Source organism: Nerophis ophidion, linkage group LG19, assembly GCF_033978795.1.
Source record: "Nerophis ophidion isolate RoL-2023_Sa linkage group LG19, RoL_Noph_v1.0, whole genome shotgun sequence".
Classification (NCBI taxonomy): Eukaryota; Metazoa; Chordata; class Actinopteri; order Syngnathiformes; family Syngnathidae; genus Nerophis; species Nerophis ophidion.
Genome location: NC_084629.1, coordinates 19,028,895 through 19,053,894, shown reverse-complemented (window position 1 = coordinate 19,053,894; position 25,000 = coordinate 19,028,895). Strand labels below are relative to the sequence as shown.

Sequence of the window (25,000 nt, the reverse complement as noted above, 5' to 3'; positions counted from 1 at the left end):
AGCTCTTACCACGCCGATGGAGAAGTAGTTGTTGACGATGTTGTATGGCACCGGGTCGCCCTGGTCCCGCCTGTCCTCGGCCACGATGTCGATGTTCCAGCGGTCCAGGAGAACCTCGCTGCTGTGCTCCACGTCTCGCAGGAACTTCAGCAGGCTGCCACCTTCGTAACCTGGCCCAGTTTGGTGCATGAGTACAAATGTGAAGTGAATTATATTTATATAGCGCTTTTCTCTAGTGACTCAAAGCGCTTTACATAGTGAAACCCAATATCTAAGTTACATTTAAACCAGTGTGGGTGGCACTGGGAGCAGGTGGGTAAAGTGTCTTGCCCAAGGACACAACGGCAGTGACTAGGATGGCGGAAGCGGGAATCGAACCTGCAACCCTCAAGTTGCTGGCACGGCCACTCTACCAATCGAGCTATACCGCCCCACAAATACTATTGTTATCAATGCAAATTAATAATCAGCAGCAATTTGAAAATGAAACAAAAATGATTATTTAGCGCTGCATGTCCGCCATCTTTGAGGAACAAAGAGTTACAGGAAGTAGCTGGAAAATACTTTTATTTATTGTTGCTATCATTTATGTACTCATAGAACTACTAATATACTGTAATTCCCAAGAAGATATAAAGTATTTATTTATTGTGAGCTTCATAAAAAACTATTATTTACTGTAAACCTCAATTATTCACTGTAAGTGCCCTTAAAATATTACTGTAGTTTTCTATAAACTTAGTGTCAGCCTAAAAAATAAGTATGTATTTACTGTAAAACCCCTAAAAAAATATTGTACACTACAAAATATTTACTGTAAGTTTCTATAAAGTATTTATTCATTGAAAGCCTCATAACAAATGTATTTACTGAAAGTCACATGAAATAAATATATACTGACATTTTCTATAAAGTTAGTGTGAGCTTAAAAATAAATATTTCATTGTACTTAGTTTTCACTATACAAAACGTTTACTTTAAGTTTCTATAAAATATTTATTTACTCTAAGTATGTTCTATAAGTCTTATAAAGGCCATTTATTTACTGTAAGTCTCAAGAAAAAATACATCTATTTATTGTATGCCTCTCAAATAACTATTTACTGTAAGTCCCAATTTACTGTAAGTTCCATAAAAAATATTTTCTGTAAGTATTTATTAGTATTAGTTTCCATAAAGTGTTTATGTATTTATAAATACGTTTTTATTCACTGTAAGTTCCATAAATGTTTGTTTTCTTGTAAGAACCTTTAAAAAAGTATTCACTGTAAGTATTTATTACTGCAAGTATCATTCACTGTAAGTCTCGTTTACAGTAAGTTGAAATAAATATTTATTTACTGTAAGTGATGTATTTATTGTGAGTCCCATAAAAACTATTTACTGTAAATTTTATAAAGTGAAAGCCCGTTTATTTACTGAGAGTCACATAAACAATGTTTACTTCTTTTACTGTAAGCCCTGAAAGGAAGTACTTATTTACTGTGATTTCCATTAAAAATAAATTATAACAATAATTAAATACTTAAATAAAACTAGTAAAGTGTTGATAATAACAATAACAACAAAATATAATATGGGTATAATGCAAATTTGTTATGGCTGCACTAAAATATGCTTGGCATCCTTTCATACTTGCAGGAAACATGCCAAGAACTAATCAATGAATGTATTGATAATGACATGATTCCACTTTCCAATAAATCAATGAGTCTGAAAAGTGAAAAGGTCAGCTTGATATTTCCAGTGTGAACATGAAGTCCAAAATATACACATATCGAAACAAATACACACAAATCCGAACAAATACACACAGATCAAAACAAATACATACACAGATGAAAACAAACACACACAGATCAAAACAAATACACACAAACGGAAAACAAATACACACAGATCAAAACAAATACACAGATAAAAACAAATACATATCAGAACAAATACACACACATCCAAACAAATACACACAGATTAAGACAAATACAGATCAAAACAAATACCACAAATAAAAACAAACACACAAAGATAAAAAGAAATACACTCAAATCAATACAAATACACGCATATTAAAACAAATACACACATATCCAAACAAATACACACAGATCAAAACAAATAAACACAAATCAATATAAATACACAGATCAAAACAAATACACACAGATCAAAACAAATACACACAAATCAAAACAGATATACACAGATCAAAACAAATACACACAAATTGAGACAAATAAACAAACACACACACACAAACACACATAAAAACAAATCCAAACAAATATACATAAAAACAAATACACACTAATTAAAATAAATACAGACAAAACCAAACAAATACACACTAATCAAAACAAATACACACAAATCCAAACAAGTGCACACTAATCAAAACAAATATACAGACATCAAAACAAATACACACTAATCAAAACAAATACAGACAAATCCAAACAAATACACACTAATCAAAACAAATACACACAAATCAAAACAAATATACACAAATTAAAACAAATACACACAAACCAAAACAAATATACACAAATTAAAACAAATACACACAAATCAAAACTAATGCACACAAAATCAAAACTAATGTACACAAAATCAATACACATACAAAAACAAAACAAAATACACACAGATCAATTCGCATACACACAAATCAAAACAAATATACACAAATCAAAAGAAATACACACGAGTCAAAACAAATACACACACGTCAAAACACATTCACACGAATCAAAACAAGCGGTGGCGCGTCTCACCTCCCCCCCAGCGTAGACAGCGTGCCAGGTCGTTGCCCGTGCCCAGAGGGAGGATGGCCACCGGTGGGTGCTGTGCCAAGTTGGCCTTGTCTGCAAAAACATATTTCATCTGTCAACAACTTTCCACATAACATTGTGACTTCAGCAGAAAAACATTGTGTACACACGTATATATACTAGTTAGTGTACAATTACTGCAGAAACACATCATGCACACACACATATATACTAGTAAGTGTACAATTACTGCAGAAAAACAGAACGTACACACGTACAATTACTGCAGAAAAACAGCATGTACACACACACACATATATATATATATATATATATATATATATATATATATACATATATATATATATGTATATATATATATATATATATATATATATATACATATATATATATATATATATATATATACGTATATATATATATATATATATATATATATATATATATATATATATATATATACATATATATATATATATATATATATATATATATATATACATATACTAGTTAGTGTACTATTGCTGCAAAAAAACAGTGTAGACACGTATATAAACTAGTTAGTGTACAATTATTGCAGAAAAACATGTTCACACGTATATATTAGTGTAAAATTACAGCTACCAGTTCATAACATTTTTTAAGAGTACACATACAGTATATACTAATTAGTGTACAGTTACTACAGACAGTTCATCAAATGTTCTAACAGTACACACATATTGTAGTTAGTGTACAATTACCAGGAATGTGTACAGGTACGAGAAGCTAACGATATAGTAGTACAAGTTGTAGTGTGCAGTAATGCAGACCAGGAATAAGTAAAAGTAAAGGATAATAACAGTATTGTAGTACAAGTTGCAGTATGTAGTACCTATTCAGTCCAAAAATGTGTACAAGTATAAGATGCTAACAGTACTGTAGCACAATTTGTAATATAGTACTTATGCAGTCCAGGAATGCGTACAAGTACAAGATGCTATCAATATTGTAGTACAAGTTGTAGTATGTAGTACTTATGCAGTGCAGGAAGTACAATATGCTGACAGTACTGTAGTACAAGTTGTAGTATGTAATACCTATAGAGTCCAGGATGACGTACAAGTACAATATGTTAACAGTACTGTAGTACAAGTTGTAATATAGTACTTTTGCAGTCCAGGAATGCGTACAACAGGGGTTTCAAACATGCGGCCCGCGGGCAAATTGCGGCCCACATGACGTTATTTTGCGGCCCGCACTTTGATATGACAATTTAATGTATGTGCGGCACGCGAGTTTAATATGAACAGAACTTGACAGCGTCATACTTCCCAACGTTCTTCCCAATTTTCACGGGAGTCCTCTTAATACCAGGGTATCCATTCTCTAAAAATCCCAGCTGATTTTTACCCAATCGACAATACTCAGGGGGTGGCGCAATGGCACTGTTCTTTACACCCTCTGAATCCTGTACAGACAGCGTGCAAGCCTATTTGATTGTTACATTTGGCTGAGCAGTACACGTGTGATGTTGCAAGACATATTTGGTCAACAGCTACACAAGTCACACTGAGGGTGGCCGTAAAAAAAACTATAACACTGTTACAAATATGTGCCAGACTGTGAACCCACACAAAAAAAAGAATGACAAACACATTACAGGAGAACATCCACACCGTAATACAACATAAACTCAACAGAACAAATACCCAGAATCCCATGCAGCCCTGACTCTTCCGGGCTACAATACACACACCCACGCTACCACCTACCCCCCACGACCCCACCCTCCCTACTTGCGTCGGTTGAGGTTGTGTATATTGTAGCCCGGGAGAGTTTGGGTTGCAAAGTGTTCTGGGTATTTGTTATCTTGTGTTTAAGTTGTGTTAGAGTGCGGATATTCTCCCAAAATGTGTTTGTCATTCTTGTTTGGTGTGGGTTCAAAGTGTGGCGCATATTTGTAACAGTGTTTAAGTCGTTTATACGGCCACCCTCAGTGTGACCTGTATGGCTGTTGAGTAAGTACGTCTTGCAGCCACTAACATTGTTCTGCACAAGTCTCGCACAACATGATTTAGAGGTGTTACTTTAGTTGTGTTATATGCGCAATGACGAGTTGTAGAGCACTAGTTCTCTTATAGATGGTACGCTATGTGAAGGTATACCAAGGGTTAAGTGAGATTTATAAAAAACATTCTAAAAAACAGCAGTCAGTCATAAATACTTAATAAATATATTTATGGGATGACACTTTAACAAACATGAATGTAAGTTCACAACCTGTGAAAAGAAATGCAACAATGCAATATTCAGTGTTGACAGCGAGATTTTTTTGTGGACATGTTCCAACAGTATTTATGTTAAAGATTTCTTCTTTTGTGAAGAAATGTTTAGAATTAAGTTCATAAATCCAGGTGGATCTCTATTACAATTCCCTAAGAGGGCACTTTAAGTTGATGATTACTTCTATGTGTAGAAATCTTTATTTATAATTGAATTACTTGCTTATTTTTCAACAAGTTTTTTAGTTATTTTTAGATTTTTTTTTCCAAATAGTTCAAGAAAGACCACTACAAATGAGCAATATTTTGCACTGTTATACTGTACAATTGAATACATCAGAAACTGATGATATAGGGCTGTATTTTCCTTCTTTATCTCTTTTTTTCCAACCAAAATGCTTTGCTCTGATTAGGGGGTACTTGAATTTAAAACATTTTCACATGGGGTACATCACTGAAAAAAGGTTGAGAACCACTGTTGTAGAGGACGTTAATAGAATAGAATAGAATAGAGTTTTATTGTCATTATTGCAATGAACAGGTTCAAAGAACAACGAAATTGGAGCAGATCCTCCTAAGGTGCATAAACAATATGGTAATATAAATAGTAAAAAAAAAAAGATAGAGATGAGAGATGTATCTATGTATATGTATATATATCCACACAGATGCATATATGCATGCATATGAATATATATACACACATACATATAACATTATTGCACATTGTAGTCCGAAAAAATTGAAAAAAATTCTTAAACATTACACATGAGGACATGATGGCAGTGCAGTCACGGCAGCCCTTAATAATGTCGGCCGGGTGAAAATTGGGACAAATTCGGGAAAATAGTTGCACCAGTAGATTGTCGGGAGGTGCACTGAAATTCAGTAGTCTACCGGAAAAATCGTGGGGGTTGGCTTTCCTGCCCTAGCAGTGCTAGGGCGGGAAAGCCATTCATAGAAAGTGAATTCATTAAAAAGTGCATGTAAGATTTTTTAAGAAATCCTTTCTTGCGGCCCAGCCTCACCCAGTTTCTGCATCCAGTGGCCCCCAGGTAAATTGAGTTTGAGACCCCTGGCATACAGGTACAAGATGCTAACAGTATTGTAGTACAAGTTGTAGTTTAGTACATATTCAGTCCAGGAATGCGTACAAGTACAAGATGCTAACAGTATTGTCGTAAACGTTGTAGTAAGTACTACCCATGCAGTCCAGGAATAAGTACAAGTACAAGATGTTAACGGTACTATAGTACAAGTTGTAATATAGTACTTATGCAGTCGAGGAATGCGTACAAGTACAAGATGCTAACAGTATTGTAGTACAAGTTGTAGTATTTATTACCTATGCAGTCTAGGATCCAGCCCACGGTGCCGTCACCGCCACACGCCAGCACGCGGAAGTTGGGAACGTCGCGGAAGAAGTTGAGCCTAAGAAGACAAGAATATTTGACAAATCAGTCTTCAGTATTTGATGACATAATAAGGTAAAGTCCTCCAAAAGGAAGTTGGACTCTAAAGTATTGAGGCTGAAGAAGGAGTCCTATCGGATTTTTTGGCTCATAGGACTCCGTAGGCAGTGGACAGGTACCAACAGGCCAAGCTGTGTGCAGCTTCAGCGGTCACAGAGGCAAAAACTCAGACATGGGAGGAGTTCGGGGAAGCCATGGAAAACGATTTCCGGACGGCTTCGAAGCAATTCTGGACCACCACCCGCCGCCTCAGGAAGGGGAAGCAGTACACGGTCAACACCGTGTATGGTGCGGATGGTGTTCTGCTGACCTCAACTGGGGATGTTGTGGATAGGTGGAAGGAATACTTCGTAGACCTCCTCAATCCCACCAACACGTCTTCCTATGAGGAAGCAGTGCCTGGGGAAACTGTGGTGGGGTCTCCTATTTCTGGGGCTGAGGTTGCTGAGGTACTTAAAAAGCACCTCGCTGGCAAGGCCCTAGGGGTGGATGAGATCTGCCCGGAGTTCCTTAAGGCTCTGGATGCTGTGGGGCTGTCTTGGTTGACAAGATTCTGCAGCATCGCGTGGACATCGGGGGCGGTACCTCTGGATTGGCAGACCGGGGTGGTGGTCCCTCTCTTTAAGAAGGGGGACCAGAGGTTGTGTTCCAACTATCGTGGGATCACACTCCTCAGCCTTCCCGGTAAGGTTTATTTAGGTGTACTGGAGAGGAGGCTACGCCGGATAGTCGAACCTCGGATTCAGGAGGAACAGTGCGGTTTTCGTCCTGGTCGTGGAACTGTGGACCAGCTCTATACTCTCGGCAGGGTTCTTGAGGGTGCATTGGAGTTTGCCCAACCAGTCTACATGTGCTTTGTGGACTTGGAGAAGGCATTCGACCGTGTCCTTCGGGAAGTCCTGTGGAGAGTGCTCAGAGAGTATGGGGTATCGGACTGTCTTATTGTGGCGGTCTGCTCCCTGTATGATCAGTGTCAGAGCTTGGTCCGCATTGTCGGCACTAAGTCGGACACGTTTCCAGTGAGGGTTGGACTCCGCCAAGGCTGTCCTTTGTCACCGATTCTGTTCATAACTTTTATGGACAGAATTTCTAGGCGCAGCCAAGGCGTTGAGGGGTTCCGGTTTGGTGGCCGCGGGATTAGGTCTCTGCTTTTGCAGATGATGTGGTCCTAAAGGCTTCATCTGGCCGGGATCTTCAGCTCTCACTGGATCGGTTCGCAACAGAGTGTGAAGCGACCGGAATGAGAATCAGCACCCCCAAGTCCGAGTCTATGGGTCTCTTCCGGAAAAGGGTGGAGTGCCATCTCCGGGTTGGGGAGGAGACCCTGCCCGAAGTAGACGAGTTCAAGTACCTTGGATTCTTGTTCACGAGTGAGGGAAGAGTGGATAGTGAGATCGACAGGCGGATCGGTGCGGCGTCTTCATTAATTCGGATGTTGTACCAAATGCGTTGTGGTGAAGAAGGAGCTGAGCCGGAAGGCAAAGCTCTCAATTTACCGGTCGATCAACGTTCCCATCCTCACCTATGGTCATGAGCTGTGGGTCATGACCGAAAGGATAAGCTCATGGGTACAAGTGGACGAAATGAGTTTCCTCTGCCGTGTGGCGGGGCTCTCCCTTAGAGATAGGGTGAGAAGCTCTGTCATCCGGGAAGAACTCAAAGTAAAGCGGCTGCTCCTTCACATCGAGAGGATTCAGATGAGGTGGTTCGGGCATCTGGTCAGGATGCCACCCGAACGCCTCTCTAGGGAGGTGTTTAGGGCACGTTCAACCGGTAGGAGGCCACGGGGAAGACCCAGGATACGTCGGGAAGACTATGTCTCCCGGCTGGCCTGGGAACGCCTCGGGATCCCCGGGAATAGCTAGACAAAGTGGCTGGGTAGAGGGAAGTTTGGGCTTCCTTGCTTGGGCTGCTGCCCCCGCGACCCGACCTCGGATAAGCGGAAGAAGATTGATGGATGGATGGACTGACGATGCCTTGTGGGAAACACTGTGGTGGTCTCCACCATGCATTTCCTTCTTGTTGCTAACCGTACCAAACAAATCTCTCCTATTCATTCATTTTAAAAGACTGACATTGATGCAGACATTTTGTCGCCATCAAATGGACAAAGCGAATAATTTTGGCTAATGACCTTTAATTATTATTACAACTCTATACTCTCTGCAGGATCTTTGAAACCATCACTCTTCTTCACCACCATTTCTAGCAGAACCAAAAGTCGCTCACGGTCGACCCAACCAGTCTACATGTGCTTAGTAAACTTGGAGAAGGCTTTTAACCGTGTCCCTCGAGAAGTCCCGTGGGGAGTGCTCAGAAAGGAATCAGGCAGCCCGCTTCCTGTCTGATCCGTGTCGGAGGTTGGGTCAGTATGTCGGACCCGTTTTCAGTAAGGGTTGGACTCTGCCAGGGCTGCCCTTTGCCACCGATTCTATTGCTAACTTTTATGGACATCATTTGTAGGCACAGTAAGAGCGTTGAGGGCATCCGGTTTGGTGGCTGCAGGATTAGGTCTCTGCTTTTTGTAGTTGATGTGGTCCTGATGGCTTCATCTGGCCAGAAACCTTCAGCGACTGGGATGAGAATCAGCACCTCCATGTCCGAGTCCATGGTTCTTGCCCGGAAAAGGGTGGAGTACCATCTCCGGGTTGGTGAGGAGATTTTTCCCCAAGTGGAGGATTTCAAGTACCTCGGAGTCTTGTTCACGAGTAAGAGAAGAAAGGATTGTGAGATCGACAGGCGGATTGATGCGGCGTCTGCAGTGATGCGGACGTTGTACCGATTAGTTGATGTGAAGAAGGAGCTGAGCCGGAAGGCAAAGCTCTCAATTTACGTTCCCATTCTCACCAATGGTCATGATCTTTGAGTTTTTCCCCGCCGGGTGACGAAACTCTCCCTTAGAGATGGCGTGAGAAGCTCTATAATATAGGAGGAGCTCAAAGTAAAGCTGCTGCTATTCCACACGGAGAGGAGCCAGATGAGGTGGTTCAGGCATCTAGTAAGGATGCAACCCGAACGCCTCCCTGTGAAGGTGTTTAGGGCAGGTCCAACCAGTAGGAGGCCACAGGGAAAACCCAGAACACATTGGGAAGACTATGTCTCTCGGGCTGGCCTGGGAACGCCTCAGGATCCCCTGAGAGGAGCTGGAGGAAGTGGCTGTGGTCAGGGTCTTCTCTGCTTAGGCTGCTACCCCCGCGACCCGGATAAGCAGAACAAAATGGATGAATGGACCTTTAACTATGCTCTGAATGGAATAGTGAAGAGCATTTACTTATATGACCCAATGCAAACAACCTTTCCGAGTCATGTTGCAAAAAACACAACCTAATCACTGAACTTTGTAAATTTTATAAAACCGCTTGTCCCCTTTGGGGTCGCAGAGGGGTGCTGGATCCTATCGCAGCTATATTATATATATATATATATATATATATATATATATGTATATATATATATATGTATATATATATATATATATATATATATATATGTATATATATATATACACGTGCTATTAATACACAGCATTTTATTTGTTTTTCTTTTAAAGTTACTTACATATTTTTTTTAATTGTATTACATTTTTTTTTTTTTGCATTTCTATTAATTTATTCCTTGTCTGAATTTGTTGTCTTTGTTTCTGTGTAGTGTACAAAAATAGAATACCTTTCTTTGTCCCCACGGCATGGGTGTGGCCTATCTAGTAACATCAATGCTTTTTGTGCATCAACTTTTTTCTAGATGAAGGTTTTTCTCCTTGTCCTTTCTCCTTGAACCGTCCTTTATTTACACTCTGTCTTTTTCGGACAATGCGTTATCGCCAACTAAAAAAAACATAAATGATGACCCGACGTCAGCTGATGGGGACACTTACCCGGCTGCAGGGCCACCTTGCTCCAAACTGTGCACCTGCCGCGGGTTCAGAAGGTAGCGGAACTTCCTAAGAACGCTGAAAGAAGCCGACACAATCAGCACATTTTCTTTGTGTGTGGGTAAAGTAAAGTGAGCATCACAGTGTTTATTTTTACACACGGACTTGTTGCCATGGCGATGGAAAGAAGAGCAACATGATGTGACCGTGTTAAGTACCCCTTAGGGGTTTTATTTAGAACCGGTTCTAGAAATATATTTGCACTATAAATAAAAACAATTTTCTTGCCTTTAGCATCAATGAGTAGATTTCCTTGTGGTCAAAGTTATCTCGCTGGTGCTTCTGTCCTCCACTATTAGCTGCTTTTAGGCCAATACAGTATTGGTTGATATCACACGTAATCAATAACAACAAAAAATGCGTTTGATAAAACGTTCAATATTTTTCTTCCTTCTTTGTCGGAAGAAATTGGAAGCTGCAAAGCAAGGTTGGTTGCATGAACAAAAGCACTCGCTCTCTGGTAAGGGATCACAGTGGGCGCCACACGATAGCAGCTAATCAGGTCCCAGTATCAACTACCACGTTTGCTTGTTGGTGTAAACGTGTTAGCATAACAATTAATGCTAATGGCACGATAGCACGTACAAATATGGATGAAAACACTCCTACAGACATCACACATGGGACGCTTTAATAAGTATGAAAAGTTTTAGTTATATTGTGAAACTTACAAACGTTGCTTGGGGTAATGAATGAAGAATCCATACGAGTAGAACGCTATGGACGGTTTGAAGACTGAACGGGACTACGGGTGAAAAACAAAAATGCATTGGTGGAAGGACACGGGAGCACCTGCAGTGAGCGAACCTGACCGTAATATGGTGCCGTAGCACAAACAATAAAACACCATCTCAGTGTATTTTCTTGTTTGTTTGTTTTTTAACTTTTTGTTACGGCGTCAGTGAAGAAAATTACTTACATTTTATTACAAGGCGCAGGGTTCAAAGTGTAGGAAAAAAGTAGCGGCTTATAGTCCGGAATTTACGGTATATCGCGATATATACACATAATCGATATCAATAAAAAAAATGTGTTCGATAAAACATTTTTTTTTTTAAATGTTTTCGTGGTCGGAAAAAAACGAAAGTTGCGAAGAGAGGTTGGTTAGCTGAACAGAGGCGCTCTCTCCCTGGGAACTGAGCAACGGCAATCAGGTAACAGTGTCAACTATCAAGATTGGTTGTGCCAACTTTCTCTCTCGTGGTTGATTCTCTGCATGGAGTGAGAAGAGAAAGTCAAAATGAAGAAATTTTGGATAAAAGAGGAAAAGTCACCGAGACAATATGACACTTTTTAATTTTTTTTAAAGGGACCGTAGTCAGACCAATGTGGTCTATAAATGAAGTACCACTAATACCACACCACTTTAACTCCCCCTTTAGAGCACAGTTGTAACTTCCAGCCACTAAACCTGCAGATAATAGTTGTTTCTCAGGTATCTCTTTGTTTACATTTTCACACTTTGCATTAGTTTAATTACTTATTTTTGCACCTTCTTTAAAAAAATAAAATATTGTTAAGTGTTCAAGGTGATTTTAATATTTTGTTGACATTGTTTGAGTTTTTTCCATGTTTGTGTTGACATATATTTTCTTTCTTACCTTGATAGCTGAGGGGATTATAATCAGAGGAATGTTACATTTTTATGAAAATATTTTTTTTCCACCTGGTCCTTATTTTCGACAGGTCAAAAAAAAAGAAAAAAAGAAAAAATGCTTATATTGTGATTGATCCATGGTATGATGCCCATAGAAGCCTCCATTACGTGCTGAGGCAGGTTATTGCCCCACTGTCCTGGCGCCCTCTTGCTGTAGTATGTGTGTACTGTAGACAAATGTGGTTGTGTGGTTTCCAAAAATAATTGTTTTCACATAACCTGCATGCAACCCAATTTCGCTTTCGCTAGAGTTCCTACCATGAGTCAAACCTGTGTTGACGGCCACAAAGTATTTATATCTATGTTATAAACGTATGTCTATTGCAGCCACTTACGGCGCATTCTGGAATAGTTGTTTTATTCTGTATAGCAGCCACCCATGTTACAATTTGTAGCAATTAGGCATGATAGATAGATAGATAGATAGTACTTTATTGATTCCTTCAGGAGAGTTCCTTCAGGAAAATTACAATTCCAGCAGCAGTGTACAGAGTGGAGATCAATTTAAAATGATGTTGATAGATTAATTGTTAAGTTGTTGGTGTTACCGCAGTCAGGATGTCATGTAGGAGTGTTCCGATACAATATCAATGGCGAACATTGGTCCGATATCAGGAAAAAAGCTGAACTCTAAATGAACTCTAATTGTCCTCCAAGAAACACACAAGGTTGGTCTTTTCTTCTATTTAGTCAAGTTATTTACAAAATGTAAACATGCTAGCACAAAAGCTAGATATAGGAAGTTATAACTGAACAATATTGCAGTGTAAAACATGACGTTTGTCAATATAAAGCAGTGGTTCTCAAATGGGGGTACGCGTACCCCTGGGGGTACTTGACGGTATGCCAAGGGGTACGTGAGATTTTTAAAACATTTTCGAAAAATAGCGACAATTCAAAAATCCTTTATAAATATATTTATTGAATAATACTTCAACAAAATATGAATGTAAGTTCATAAACTGTGAAAAGAAATTCAACAATGCAATATTCAGTGTTGGCAGCTAGATTTTTAGTGGACATGTTCCATAAATATTGATGTTAAAGATTTCTTTTTTTGTGAAGAAATGTTTAGAATTAAGTTCATGAATCCAGATGGATCTCTATTACAATTCCCAAAGAGGGCACGATAAGTTGATGATTACTTCTATGAGTAGAAATCTTTATTTAAAATTGAATCACTTATGTTTTTAGTTATTTTTATATCTTTTTTTCCAAATAGTTCAAGAAAGACCACTACAAATGTGCAATATTTTGCACTGTTATACAATTTAATAAATCAGAAACTGATGACATAGTGCTGTTTTTTACTACTTTATCCCTTTTGTTCAACTAAAAATGCTTTGCTCTGATTAGGGGGTACTTGAATTAAAAACATTTTTACAGGGGGTACATCACTGAAAAAGGTTGAGAACCACTGATAAGTATCAAATAATTATAGTTGCAAGGCAGAAGTGTATTAGAGAGTATGCAGTAACAAACGTGTCCGCATCATTCAACTTACTGCTTCATGAGTTTCACTTCATGAATTATAGTGAAAACCACTTTAAAAATAACAATCTTACCGTTCTCCTTGTCTACCCCCACTCTTGGGGTTGACCAGCACCAGCAGGGGGTGCGTGCCTGGGAGTGGTGAGATCTGCAGGGACAGCAGGAATCAAAGACCGAGAATCCACCACACAGTTTGGAAGTTTTGCTTGCTAAAAAGCGATGCTTCACCTGCAACGCTTGTCCTTCTACCGGGGAAAATTTCAAGGTGTGGGCGACTTCGTCTGGGCTGGTGCTCGGCGGCGACTCGCCTTCGCTACGTTTGACCACAGTCTGGCGGTCCTGTCGATGAAGATGACAAAACAGATGACAACCTAGTAGGCCTGGACGAAAATGGCAAAAATAATAATCACGAATATTTTGGATTGATATTGTAATCGCCACTATGCTTTAATTTGAAAACAGGAGTATTTATTGGACCACCAAAAGTCCACTTTAAAGGATTCCAAGGCGCGGCTACCGCTGCTGCACACTTCTCCCCTAACCACCCAGGGGTGATCAAGGGTAAGATGCAGAGAATCATTTTGCCACACCTAGTGTGTGTGTGTGACAATCATTGGTACTTTAACTTAAATATAGTAAAAAAACAAACAAACCTGGATATAAATTAGTAAATATAATAAAACACAACAAGTACAATAATAATACCAATAACAATATAAAAAACAATAAAATTAACTTTTTCCGTTTTGTTTTTAATTTAGGTTTTTACCTTTTTACGCTTATTTCACCACCGTAGAGTGTTTGCTTGTTTCAAATAAAATTAAATAAAATGTTTGAGAATTAATTGCAAAAATTCGCACATTTCTTGGTGCAATACATATTTGGACAATTTTGACAAGCATTTTAGCTCAAAGCATTATCATTGTGTAAAGTACTAAACAAAATGAAAGTTTCATATATGAAACTTTCATTTTGGTTGTGCAGTTGGACCGGCTGTGGAGCAATGCGCTATTATTGTGAAGGGGGGAAGTGTGCTGTGTTGTTGTTCTCAGCTTGACGAGTAAAGAGGCGTCTCACTTGAGGCTGTTAAAAAAAAAAAAAGGGAGCGCCTCTCAAGTCGCGACTGCTGTTTGTACATTGAAGTTACATCCACAATGTCGGTTTTTTGAAAAGTCATGATTGTAATTTAAAATCAAATGTGATTGATTGTGCAGCTCTGCAATCCAGTTGACACTTGAAGGCTGTTAAGAATAATTATTATGAAGAAAGGAGAAACCAAGAAATATTATTATTTTAGAGTAAATAAAGTCAATCCTATCCTATAAGACAGTGGTTCTCAAAAGGGGGTACGCGGAGCCCCGGGGGTACTTGAAGGTATGCCAAGGGGTACGTGCAATTTTTTTTTTTTTAAATATTGTAAAAATAGCAACAATTCAAAAATTCTTTATAAATATATTTATTGAATAATACTTCAAGAAAATATGAATGTAAGTTCATAAACTGTGAAAAGAAATGCAACAATGCAACATTCAGTGTTGAGAGCTAGATTTTTTTGTGGACATGTTCCATAAATATTGATGTTAAAGTTTTCTTTTTTTGTGAAGAAATGTTTACAAATAAGTTCATGAATCCAGATGGATCACTATTACAATCCCCAAAGAGGGCACTTTAAGTTGATGATTACTTCTATGTGTAGAAATCTTTATTTATAATTGATTCACTTGTTTATTTTTCAACAAGTTTTTAGTTATTTTTATTTTTTTCCCCAAATAGTTCAAGAAAGACTACTACAAATGAGCAATATTTTGCACTGTTATACAATTTAATAAATCAGAAACTGATGACGTAGTGCTGTATTTTACTTCTTTTTCTCTTTTTTTCAACCGAAAATGCTTTGCTCTGATTAGGGGGTACTTGAATTAAAAAAATGTTCACACGGGGTACTTCACTGAAAAAAGGTTGAGAACCACTGCTATAACATATGACTACTTTTTAAAAGTGTGCCCCTGCTGTTCCTACCTGGAAGTGGCATGTGATCTTTATTTAAATCAACATCTTCAATCCATCCATTCTTATAGTTTGTAACATACTATAGTGCTTCATCCATCCACCCATCCATTTCCTACCGCTTGTCCTTTTCGGGGTCGCGAAGTGTAATGATTGAAACATGCTATAGTGGTTCAGATACGAAACCCAAAAACAGTGAAGTTGGCACGTTGTGTAATTTGTAAATAAAAACAGAATACAATGATTTGCAAATCCTTTTAAAATTATATTCAACTGAATAGACTGCAAAGACAAGATATTTAATGTTTAAACTCAGAAACTTTTTTTTTCTTTTTTCAAATAATCATTAACTTAGAATTTAATGGCAGCGACACATTGCAAAAAAGTTGGAACAGGGACATTTTTACCACTGTGTTACATGGCCTTTCCTTTTAACAACACTCAGTAAACGTTTGGGAACTGAGGAGACCAATTTTTGAAGCTTTTCAGATGGAATTATTTCAAATTCTTGCTTGGTGTACAGCTTAAGTTGTTCAACAGTCTCCGTTGTGGTGTTTTACGCTTCATAATGCGCCACACATTTTCAATGGGAGACAGATCTGGACTACAGGCAGGCCAGTCTAGTACCCACACTCTTTTACTACGATGCCACACTGTTGTAACACATGGCTTGGCCTTGTCTTGCTGAAATAAGCAGGGGCGTCCATGAAAAATACCTTGCTTGGATCGCAACAATTGTTTTTCCAAAATTTGTATGTACCTTTCAGCTTTAATGGTGCCTTCACATATGTGTAAGTTACCCATGCCTTGGGCACTAATACACCCCCATACTACCACAGATCCTGGCTTTTCAACTTCACACCTAGAAGAGTCCGGATGGTTATTTTTCTCTTTGATCCACAGTTTCCCCCCAAAAATTGAAATGTAGACCCGTCAGACCACAGACTACTTTTCGAATTTGCATCAGTCCATCTTAGATGAGATCGGGCCCAGTAGAGCGTTTTTGGGTGTTGTTGATAAATGGCTTTGGCTTTGCATAGTAGAGTTTTAACTTGCACTTACAGATGTGGCGACAAACTGTAGTTACTGACAGTGGTTTTCTGAAGTGTTCCTGAGCCCATGTGGTGATATCCTTAACACACTGAAGGATCTAAGGTCACGGGCATTCAATGTTGGTTTCGGCCTTGTCGCTTACGTGCAGTGATTTCTCTAGATTATCTGAAACTTTTGATGGTATTACGGATTGTAGATGGTGAAATCCCTAAATTCCTTGCAATAGCTGGTTGAAAAATGTGGTTCCTAAACAATTTGCTCACGCATTTGTTCACAAAGTGGTGACCCTCGCCCCATCCTTGTTTGTGAACGACTTAGCATTTCATGGAAGCTCCTTTTAAGCACAATCATGGCACCCACCTGTTCCCAATTAGCCTGTTCACCTGTGGGATGTTCTAAATATGCGTTTGATGAGCATTCCTCAACTTTGTCAGTCTTGTTTGCCACTTGTGCCAACTTTTTTGAAACATGTTGCAGGCATCAAATTCCAAATGAGCTAATATTGGCAAAAAATAACAGTTTACCAGTTCGAACGTTAAGTATCTTGTCGTTGCAGACTATTCAAATGAATATAGGTTGAAAAGGATTTGCAAATCATTGTATTTTGTTTTTATTTACCATTTACCATATTACCATCGGGCACTGTTCCCCTAGCATTCAAAAAAGCGGTAATTCATCCTCTTCTTAAAAGACCTAACCTCGATCCTGACCTCATGGTAAACTACCGACCGGTGTCTCACCTTCCTTTTATTTCAAAAATCCTCGAAAAAATTGTTGCGGAGCAGTTAAATGAACACTTAGCGTCTAACAATCTATGTGAAACCTTTCAATCCGGTTTCAGGGCAAATCACTCCACGGAGACAGCCCTCGCAAAAATGACTAATGATCTATTGCTAACGATGGATTCTGATGCGTCATCTATGTTGCTGCTCCTCGATCTTAGCGCTGCTTTCGATACCGTCGATCATAATATTTCATTAGAACGTATCAAAACACGAATTGGTATGTCAGACTTAGCCCTGTCTTGGTTTAACTCTTATCTTACTGATAGGATGCAGTGTGTCTCCCATAACAATGTGACCTCGGACTACGTTAAGGTAACGTGTGGAGTTCCCCAGGGTTCGGTCCTTGGCCCTGCACTCTTCAGCATCTACATGCTGCCGCTAGGTGACATCATACGCAAATACGGTATTAGCTTTCACTGTTATGCTGATGACACCCAACTCTACATGCCCCTAAAGCTGACCAACAAGCCGGATTGTAGTCAGCTGGAGGCGTGTCTTAATGAAATTAAACAATGGATGTCCGCTAACTTTTTGCAACTCAACGCCAAAAAACCGGAAATGCTGATTATCGGTCCTGCTAGACACCGACCTCTATTTAATGATACAACTCTAACATTTGACAACCAAACAATTAAACAAGGCGACACGGTAAAGAATCTGGGTATTATCTTCGACCCAACTCTCTCCTTTGAGGCACACATTAAAAGCGTTACTAAAACGGCCTTCTTTCATCTCCGTAACATCGCTAAAATTCGCTCCATTCTGTCCACTAAAGACGCTGAGATCATTATCCATGCGTTTGTTACGTCTCGCCTCGACTACTGTAACGTATTATTTTCGGGTCTCCCCATGTCTAGCATTAAAAGATTACAGTTGGTACAAAATGCGGCTGCTAGACTTTTGACAAGAACAAGAAAGTTTGATCACATTACGCCTGTACTGGCTCACCTGCACTGGCTTCCTGTGCACTTAAGATGTGACTTTAAGGTTTTACTACTTACGTATAAAATACTACACGGTCTAGCTCCATCTTATCTTGCCGATTGTATTGTACCATATGTCCCGGCAAGAAATCTGCGTTCAAAGGACTCCGGCTTATTAGTGATTCCCAAAGCCCAAAAAAAGTCTGCGGGCTATAGAGCATTTTCCATTCGGGCTCCAGTACTCTGGAATACCCTCCCGGTAACAGTTCGCGATGCCACTTCAGTAGAAGCATTTAAGTCTCACCTTAAAACTCATTTGTATACTCTAGCCTTTAAATAGACTCCCTTTTTAGACCAGTTGATCTGCCGTTTCTTTTCTTTTTCTTCTATGTCCCACTCTCCCGTGTGGAGGGGGTCCGGTCCTATCCGGTGGCCATGTACTGCTCGCCTGTGTATCGGCTGGGGACATCTCTGCGCTGCTGGTCCGCCTACGCTTGGGATGGTTTCCTGCTGGCTCCGCTGTGAACGGGACTCTCGCTGCTGTGTCTTGGATCCTCTTTGGACTGGACTCTCGCGACTGTGTTGTATCCATTGTGGATTGAACTTTCACAGTATCATGTTAGATCCGCTCGACATCCATTGCTTTCCTCCTCTCTAAGGTTCTCATAGTCATCATTGTCACCGACGTCCCACTGGGTGTGAGTTTTCCTTGCCCTTATGTGGGCCTACCGAGGATGTCGTGGTGGTTTGTGCAGCCCTTTGAGACACTAGTGATTTAGGGCTATATAAGTAAACATTGATTGATGATTGATTTACACAACGTGCCAACTTCACTGGTTTTGGGTATCGTAGAAGTGTATTGATTTTAACATACTATGGTACCACTAAGGTATAGTGGTTCGTGTAGAAGCGTTTTTGACCCACCAGGACAGCGGGGCAGATGTAAGAAGGAAGTAGAGTGTGGTCCTTCAAGGCTCCTCCATCACATTCAGGTTTCAGGTGAGAAGCACATTTGTTGTGCAGCTGTGGACAACACAAAGTAAAGTCAGGAAGCGTAAAGAAGTTGTGACAAAAGAGCAGTACTAATACTACTGTGTACAGTACATATACTATACAGTACATATAATGTACTTATACTATACATTGTACTTACACTGTGTGTTCTGAGGATCACACAGCTAAAACTTAGCCTCTGGGGACATCTTGTGGTAATCTGTGGTACTGCACCTGTTTGTACCTTCCTGCATCATCTATTCATCACCTGCATTCTGCTTCATTAATTCATTCATCCCTCATTCTCACATGCATCCATCATGAAATTAATCATCTCATCCATCCACCACCAAATGCATCATCCATCCATCCATCCATCCATCGTGACATGCATCTTGTGGCCATCCATCCTTGCATGTCCATCCATTCGTTCCATCCATTCATTCATAAACAGGTCCATCCATTCATTCGTTCATGTCGAATACAGTGCAGTCATCCGCCATCATTCAAGTGTTGTGTCCGCCTCCGTTCATCCATCCCTCAGCATACAATCCACACATCCAACCTCTCATCCAGCCACACAGTGAACGGATGAATGCATGACTCACAGTGATGTGGCACCACACGCAGTGGAGGCCGGTGAGGCCTTGGTAACACTTGATGCTCCTGTGGCAGCGATCGCACTTGCTGGGCGAGTTACCCTCCATCCACACGTGATGCAAGGCCTATACATACATAAACACACACACACACACACACACACACACACACACACACACACACACACACACACACACACACACACACACACACACACACACACACACACACACACACACACACACACACACACACACACACACACACACACACACACACACACACACACACACACACACACACACACACACACACAGGTTATCATTTGGAATGGGGACCAAGTTTTTGATAATCACTTGTGGGGAACACCCCTTCTACAGGTTGTGGAGGCATAAAAAAAAATGAGGTAAAATGGTCACTGCCCAGTAAGCTCATATACATTTTTAAATCTCTGGATTGATGAAGTAATGTGCTGATCATTCTTACTGGGGCCCCTGGGGAAAAACAGTTAATATGTTTTATGGGGACTAAATTTAAATCATTTTGCATAATTCACACAAATTTGTACGCGTTCGTGTACATGTTTTATGCGCCGAAGCTTAAAAATGACTTAGGCATCTTCAGAATGGATCTGACTCATTTCAAAATGTTTCCCTTTAGGTCAGTGGTTCTCAACCTTTTTTACAGTGATGCACCCCCTGTGAGGAATTTTTTAAATTCAAGTACCCCCTAATCAGAGCAAAGCATTTTGGGTTGAAAAAAAGAGATAAAGAAGTAAAATACAGCACTATGTCATCAGTTTCTGATTTATTAAATTGAACAACAGGGCAAAATATTGCTCATTTGTAGTGGTCTTTCTTGAACTATAGGGAAAAAAAGATAAAAAATAACTAAAACCTTGTTGAAAAATAAACAAGTGATTCAATTATTAATAAAGATTTCTACACATAGAAGTAATCATCAACTTAAAGTGCCCTCTTTGGGGATTGTAATAGAGATCCATCTGGATTCATGAACTTAATTCTAAACATTTTTTTTTTTCCAAAAAAATAAATCTTTAACATTAATATTTATGGAACATGGTCACAAAAAATCTAGCTGTCAACACTGAATATTGCATTGTTGCATTTCTTTTCACAGTCTATGAACTTACATTCATATTTTGTTGAAGTATTATTCAATAAATATATTTATAAAGGATTTTAGAATTGTTCCTATTTTTAGAATATTTAAAAAAAATCTCACGTACCCCTTGGCATACCTTCAAGTATCCCCAGGGGTACGCGTATTTGAGAACCACTGCTTTCGGGGACCATTTTTTTTGTCCCCATACTGTCAGAGGTCCCCTGAAGGTGACAGCGTAAACAGAGCGATGTCCCCATTAAGTAAGCATTGCCAGAAAACACACACGTCAATCTAACAGTACTACGTCTCAATGTCGGTGTGTGTGTGCGCGCTCACCTGTGTGTGTCTACGAGATTTGGCATAGGTGCTGATGCAGGCGGCGATGTTTTTGGACACGCAGCGCTCGTGCACGGTGTACTTGCACACTGTGGGGGTACAAGAAGTCGTACATGTAACACACAACACACACACACTCGTCGGCCATGCTGGACTGACAGCAGCAGCAGAGGCCCTGCTTGCGTACGCCCAGCAGCATGGCGTGGCACAAGTTACAGTAGGCCGGCTTGTTGAAGTGCTTCAGGCGCCAAACGTGCTGACCGTCCTCCTGAACGTTCTAGAAAAGACAAGACGGCAGCGTCACAACTCAGAAGTACGAGATAGACTGTGCTCTCGTTTGAGGCTCAGCCGTGCACCTCAGAGTCATACAGTATCACATGCTCCTTGACACGTACTTACTGTTAGCATGCTAACTTTTAAGCTGATTTTGCAGCCGAACACCTCAGTCTTGGAACTTATTTCTTAACAAATGCTAACTGTTAGCATGCTAGCTGTTGGCAAGCCAACATTTTAAGCCAATTTTGCAGCGAGGCACCTCAGAGTAATATTACTTGTTACTAGACAAGCTAATTTTGCGGCTTTAAATGTCAGTCATATATCTTATAACTAGACAGATGTTAACTGTTATCATGCTAACTTTTTATAGCCAATTTTGAAGTCATACACCTCAGTCATATAACTTGTTACCTGACGCATTCTGTTAGCTTGCTAACTTTTTCAGCACCTCAGTCTTACTTGACAAATGTTAACTGTTGGCATGCTAACTTCAGCAAGTTAATTTTTTAAGCCAATTTTGCAGCCATAGACAGAGTTATATAACCTGTTACTTGACGCATCTTAACTGTTAGCGTGCTAACTTTTTTAGCCAATTTTGAAGACATATACGTCAGAGTCGTATAACTTATAACTTGACACATTCTAACTTCAGCAAGCTAACTTTTTAAGCCAATTTTGCAGCCATACACCTCAGAGTCATGTAACTTGTTACATGGCACATGAGAATTTATTTTGCCTATTTTGCAGCCGTATACGTCATACGTCAGTCATAAAACTTATAACTTGACACATGCTAACTGTTAGCAAGCTAACTTTATAAAGCCAATTTTACAGATGTACACCTCAGAGTCATATACTCGACACATGCTAACTGTTGGTATGCTAACTTTTTTAGCCAATTTTGCAGCCGCATACGTCAGAGTCGTATAACTTATAACTTGACACATGCTAACTGTTAGCAAGTTAACTTTATAAAGCCAATTTTACAAATGTACACCTCAGTCATATAATGTGTTACTCGACACATGCTAACTGTTAGCATGCTAACTTTTTTAGCCAATTGTGCAGCCATATATGTCAAAGTCGTATAACTTATAACTTGACAGATGCTAACTTCAGCAAGCTAACTTTTCAAGCCAATTTTGCAGCCATACACCTCAGACTCATACAACTTGTTAGTTGACACACGCTAACTGTTAGCAAGATAACTTTATAGAGCCAATTTTACAGATGTACACCTCAGTCATATAACGTGTTACCAGAGTTATATAACGTGTTACTTGACACATGCTAACTGTTAGCATGCTATCTTTTTTAGCCAATTGTGCAGCCATATATGTCAAAGTCGTATAACTTATAACTTGACACATGCCAACTTCAGCAAGCTAACTTTTTAAAGCCAAATTTGCAACCGTACACCTCAGAGTCATACAACTTGTTAGTTGACACATGCTAACTGTTACCAAGCTATCTTTTTAAAGCCAATTTTGCAGCCGTACACATTTCAGAGTTATATAATTTGTTACTTGACACATGCAAACTGTTAGCTTGCTAACTTTTTTAGACAATTTTAAAGTTAAAGTACCAATGATTGTCACACACATACTAGATGTGGCGAAATTATTCTCTGCATTTGACCCATCACAGCCCTGAATCAATTGTTTTAGTCCAATGCGGCCCCCAGGGCAAAATGTTTGGACACTGTGACGAGCTCCCGACTTCTTCTTGTCATTTCTGCCACAAGTGGTGGAAAAGTGTATTGCAACAGAGTACCCTTGCGCCCCGTAAAGACTGCAGCTGAGAAACAGATTGTTCCAATGGTTAAAGAAACACTCATTTCAGACTTTGATTTATTTTTCTAAAATATATATATTTTTAAATATTTTATATTTTTTATTTCATAAAAATATTTTTAATGTTTACTTTTTAATAATATTAATAAGTAAATAAATAAAATAGTTCTACAACACCATAATTTTCTAATGAATGGATGGTTTTCTACAAATGTACAAAAGTTTCCTCATGTAAAAATAAAAACTCCAACACAAACCGTGTCCATGCCCAGCAGCACCAGTAAGGGAATGGTGGTCAGGCCTCCTCGGATCCACTCCTCCAGCGTGACAGTCCCATCTCGATCGTAGTCGATCTCCTCCATCATTTCCTTCAGAATCTGAAAGTGTCACCAACATCGTCACATGCGTGTCTAATGAAGTATCCAGCCAGTTTGTGTTTGGCACCTCACTGTCATCGTATTTACATATTTTACATGATACATGTGTTTGCTCGGCGCTCACCGGCTCCAGTTCTGTGGAGTCCCATTCCAGGTACTCGGCCACGTGCACCATCTGACTGATGATGCGGTCCAGCTCCTACCCAAAGAAGACAGACTTACACAAACAAGGCCTGCGTGTCGTGTGAAAACTTGAAAGTCCAGAAGAGGGTTTTGTTTATGCCAGCCTAGTTTTCTATTTTTGGCGGCGCGGGATAGAAAACAGAAGAAAATTGGGGTGGGTGGGGGGCACTCACAGAACTGTCCAGGACGCCGTTACCGTCCCTGTCGTAGAGCCGGAACATGACTGGAAGACAGAACATCTAATGATGTACTTCCAAAAGTTAGTATGATAGCAGTTAGCTTGCTAATTTTCACCTGCAAACAGTTAGCATTTGTCTTGTAAAAAGTTATACGACTGAGGTGTTTGGTTGCCAAATCAGCCTAAAAAGTTAGTATGCTAACAGAATGCATCAGGTAACAAGTTATATAACTGAGGTGTATGGCTACAAAATTGCATAAAAAAGTTAGCTTGCTAAAAGTTAGCATGTGTTAAGTTATAAGTTCTACAGCTCTGAGGTGTACGGCTGAAAAGTGAGCCTAAAACGTTAGCATGCTAACAGAATGCGTCAAGTAACAAGTTCTATGACTGACGTGTACGGCTGCAAAATTGGTTTTAAAAAGTTAGCTTGCTATAAGTTAGCATCTGTAAAGTTATAAGTTATAGAACTCTGAGGTGCATGGCTGCAAAATCAGCCTAAAAAGTTAGCATGCTAACAGAATGCATCAAGTAACAAGACATACGACTCAGGTGTATGGCTGCAAAATTGTCTTAAAAAGTTAGCTTGCTAAAAATTAGCATGTGTCAAGTTATCAGTTATATGACTGTTGTATACGGCTGCAAAATTGGCTAAAAAAGTTGACCTGCTAATAGTTAGCATGTGTCAAGTAACAAGTTATATGACTCGGGTGTACGGCTGCAAAATTGGCTTTAAAAAGTTAACTTACTAAAAGTTAGCATGT

The 25,000-nt window shown here is 39.5% G+C and overlaps 1 protein-coding gene across 2 annotated transcripts in view; it reads right to left on the bottom strand.

The window, feature by feature from the left end:
• LOC133538112 (diacylglycerol kinase beta-like) overlaps positions 1-25,000 on the bottom strand; it is a 117,720-nt gene that overhangs the window by 52,858 nt on the left and 39,862 nt on the right. For both annotated transcript variants that reach the window (XM_061879432.1, XM_061879434.1), the window contains 13 exons: positions 24,235-24,284; positions 24,003-24,077; positions 23,759-23,878; positions 21,592-21,709; positions 21,433-21,521; positions 19,980-20,096; positions 19,303-19,401; positions 13,839-13,949; positions 13,685-13,758; positions 10,406-10,480; positions 6,405-6,490; positions 2,778-2,867; positions 10-170 (listed from right to left, as the gene is read on the bottom strand). In XM_061879432.1, coding sequence (XP_061735416.1) covers positions 10-170; positions 2,778-2,867; positions 6,405-6,490; positions 10,406-10,480; positions 13,685-13,758; positions 13,839-13,949; positions 19,303-19,401; positions 19,980-20,096; positions 21,433-21,521; positions 21,592-21,709; positions 23,759-23,878; positions 24,003-24,077; positions 24,235-24,284 — 1,265 coding nt within the window. The remainder of the gene's footprint in view (positions 1-9; positions 171-2,777; positions 2,868-6,404; positions 6,491-10,405; positions 10,481-13,684; positions 13,759-13,838; positions 13,950-19,302; positions 19,402-19,979; positions 20,097-21,432; positions 21,522-21,591; positions 21,710-23,758; positions 23,879-24,002; positions 24,078-24,234; positions 24,285-25,000) is intronic.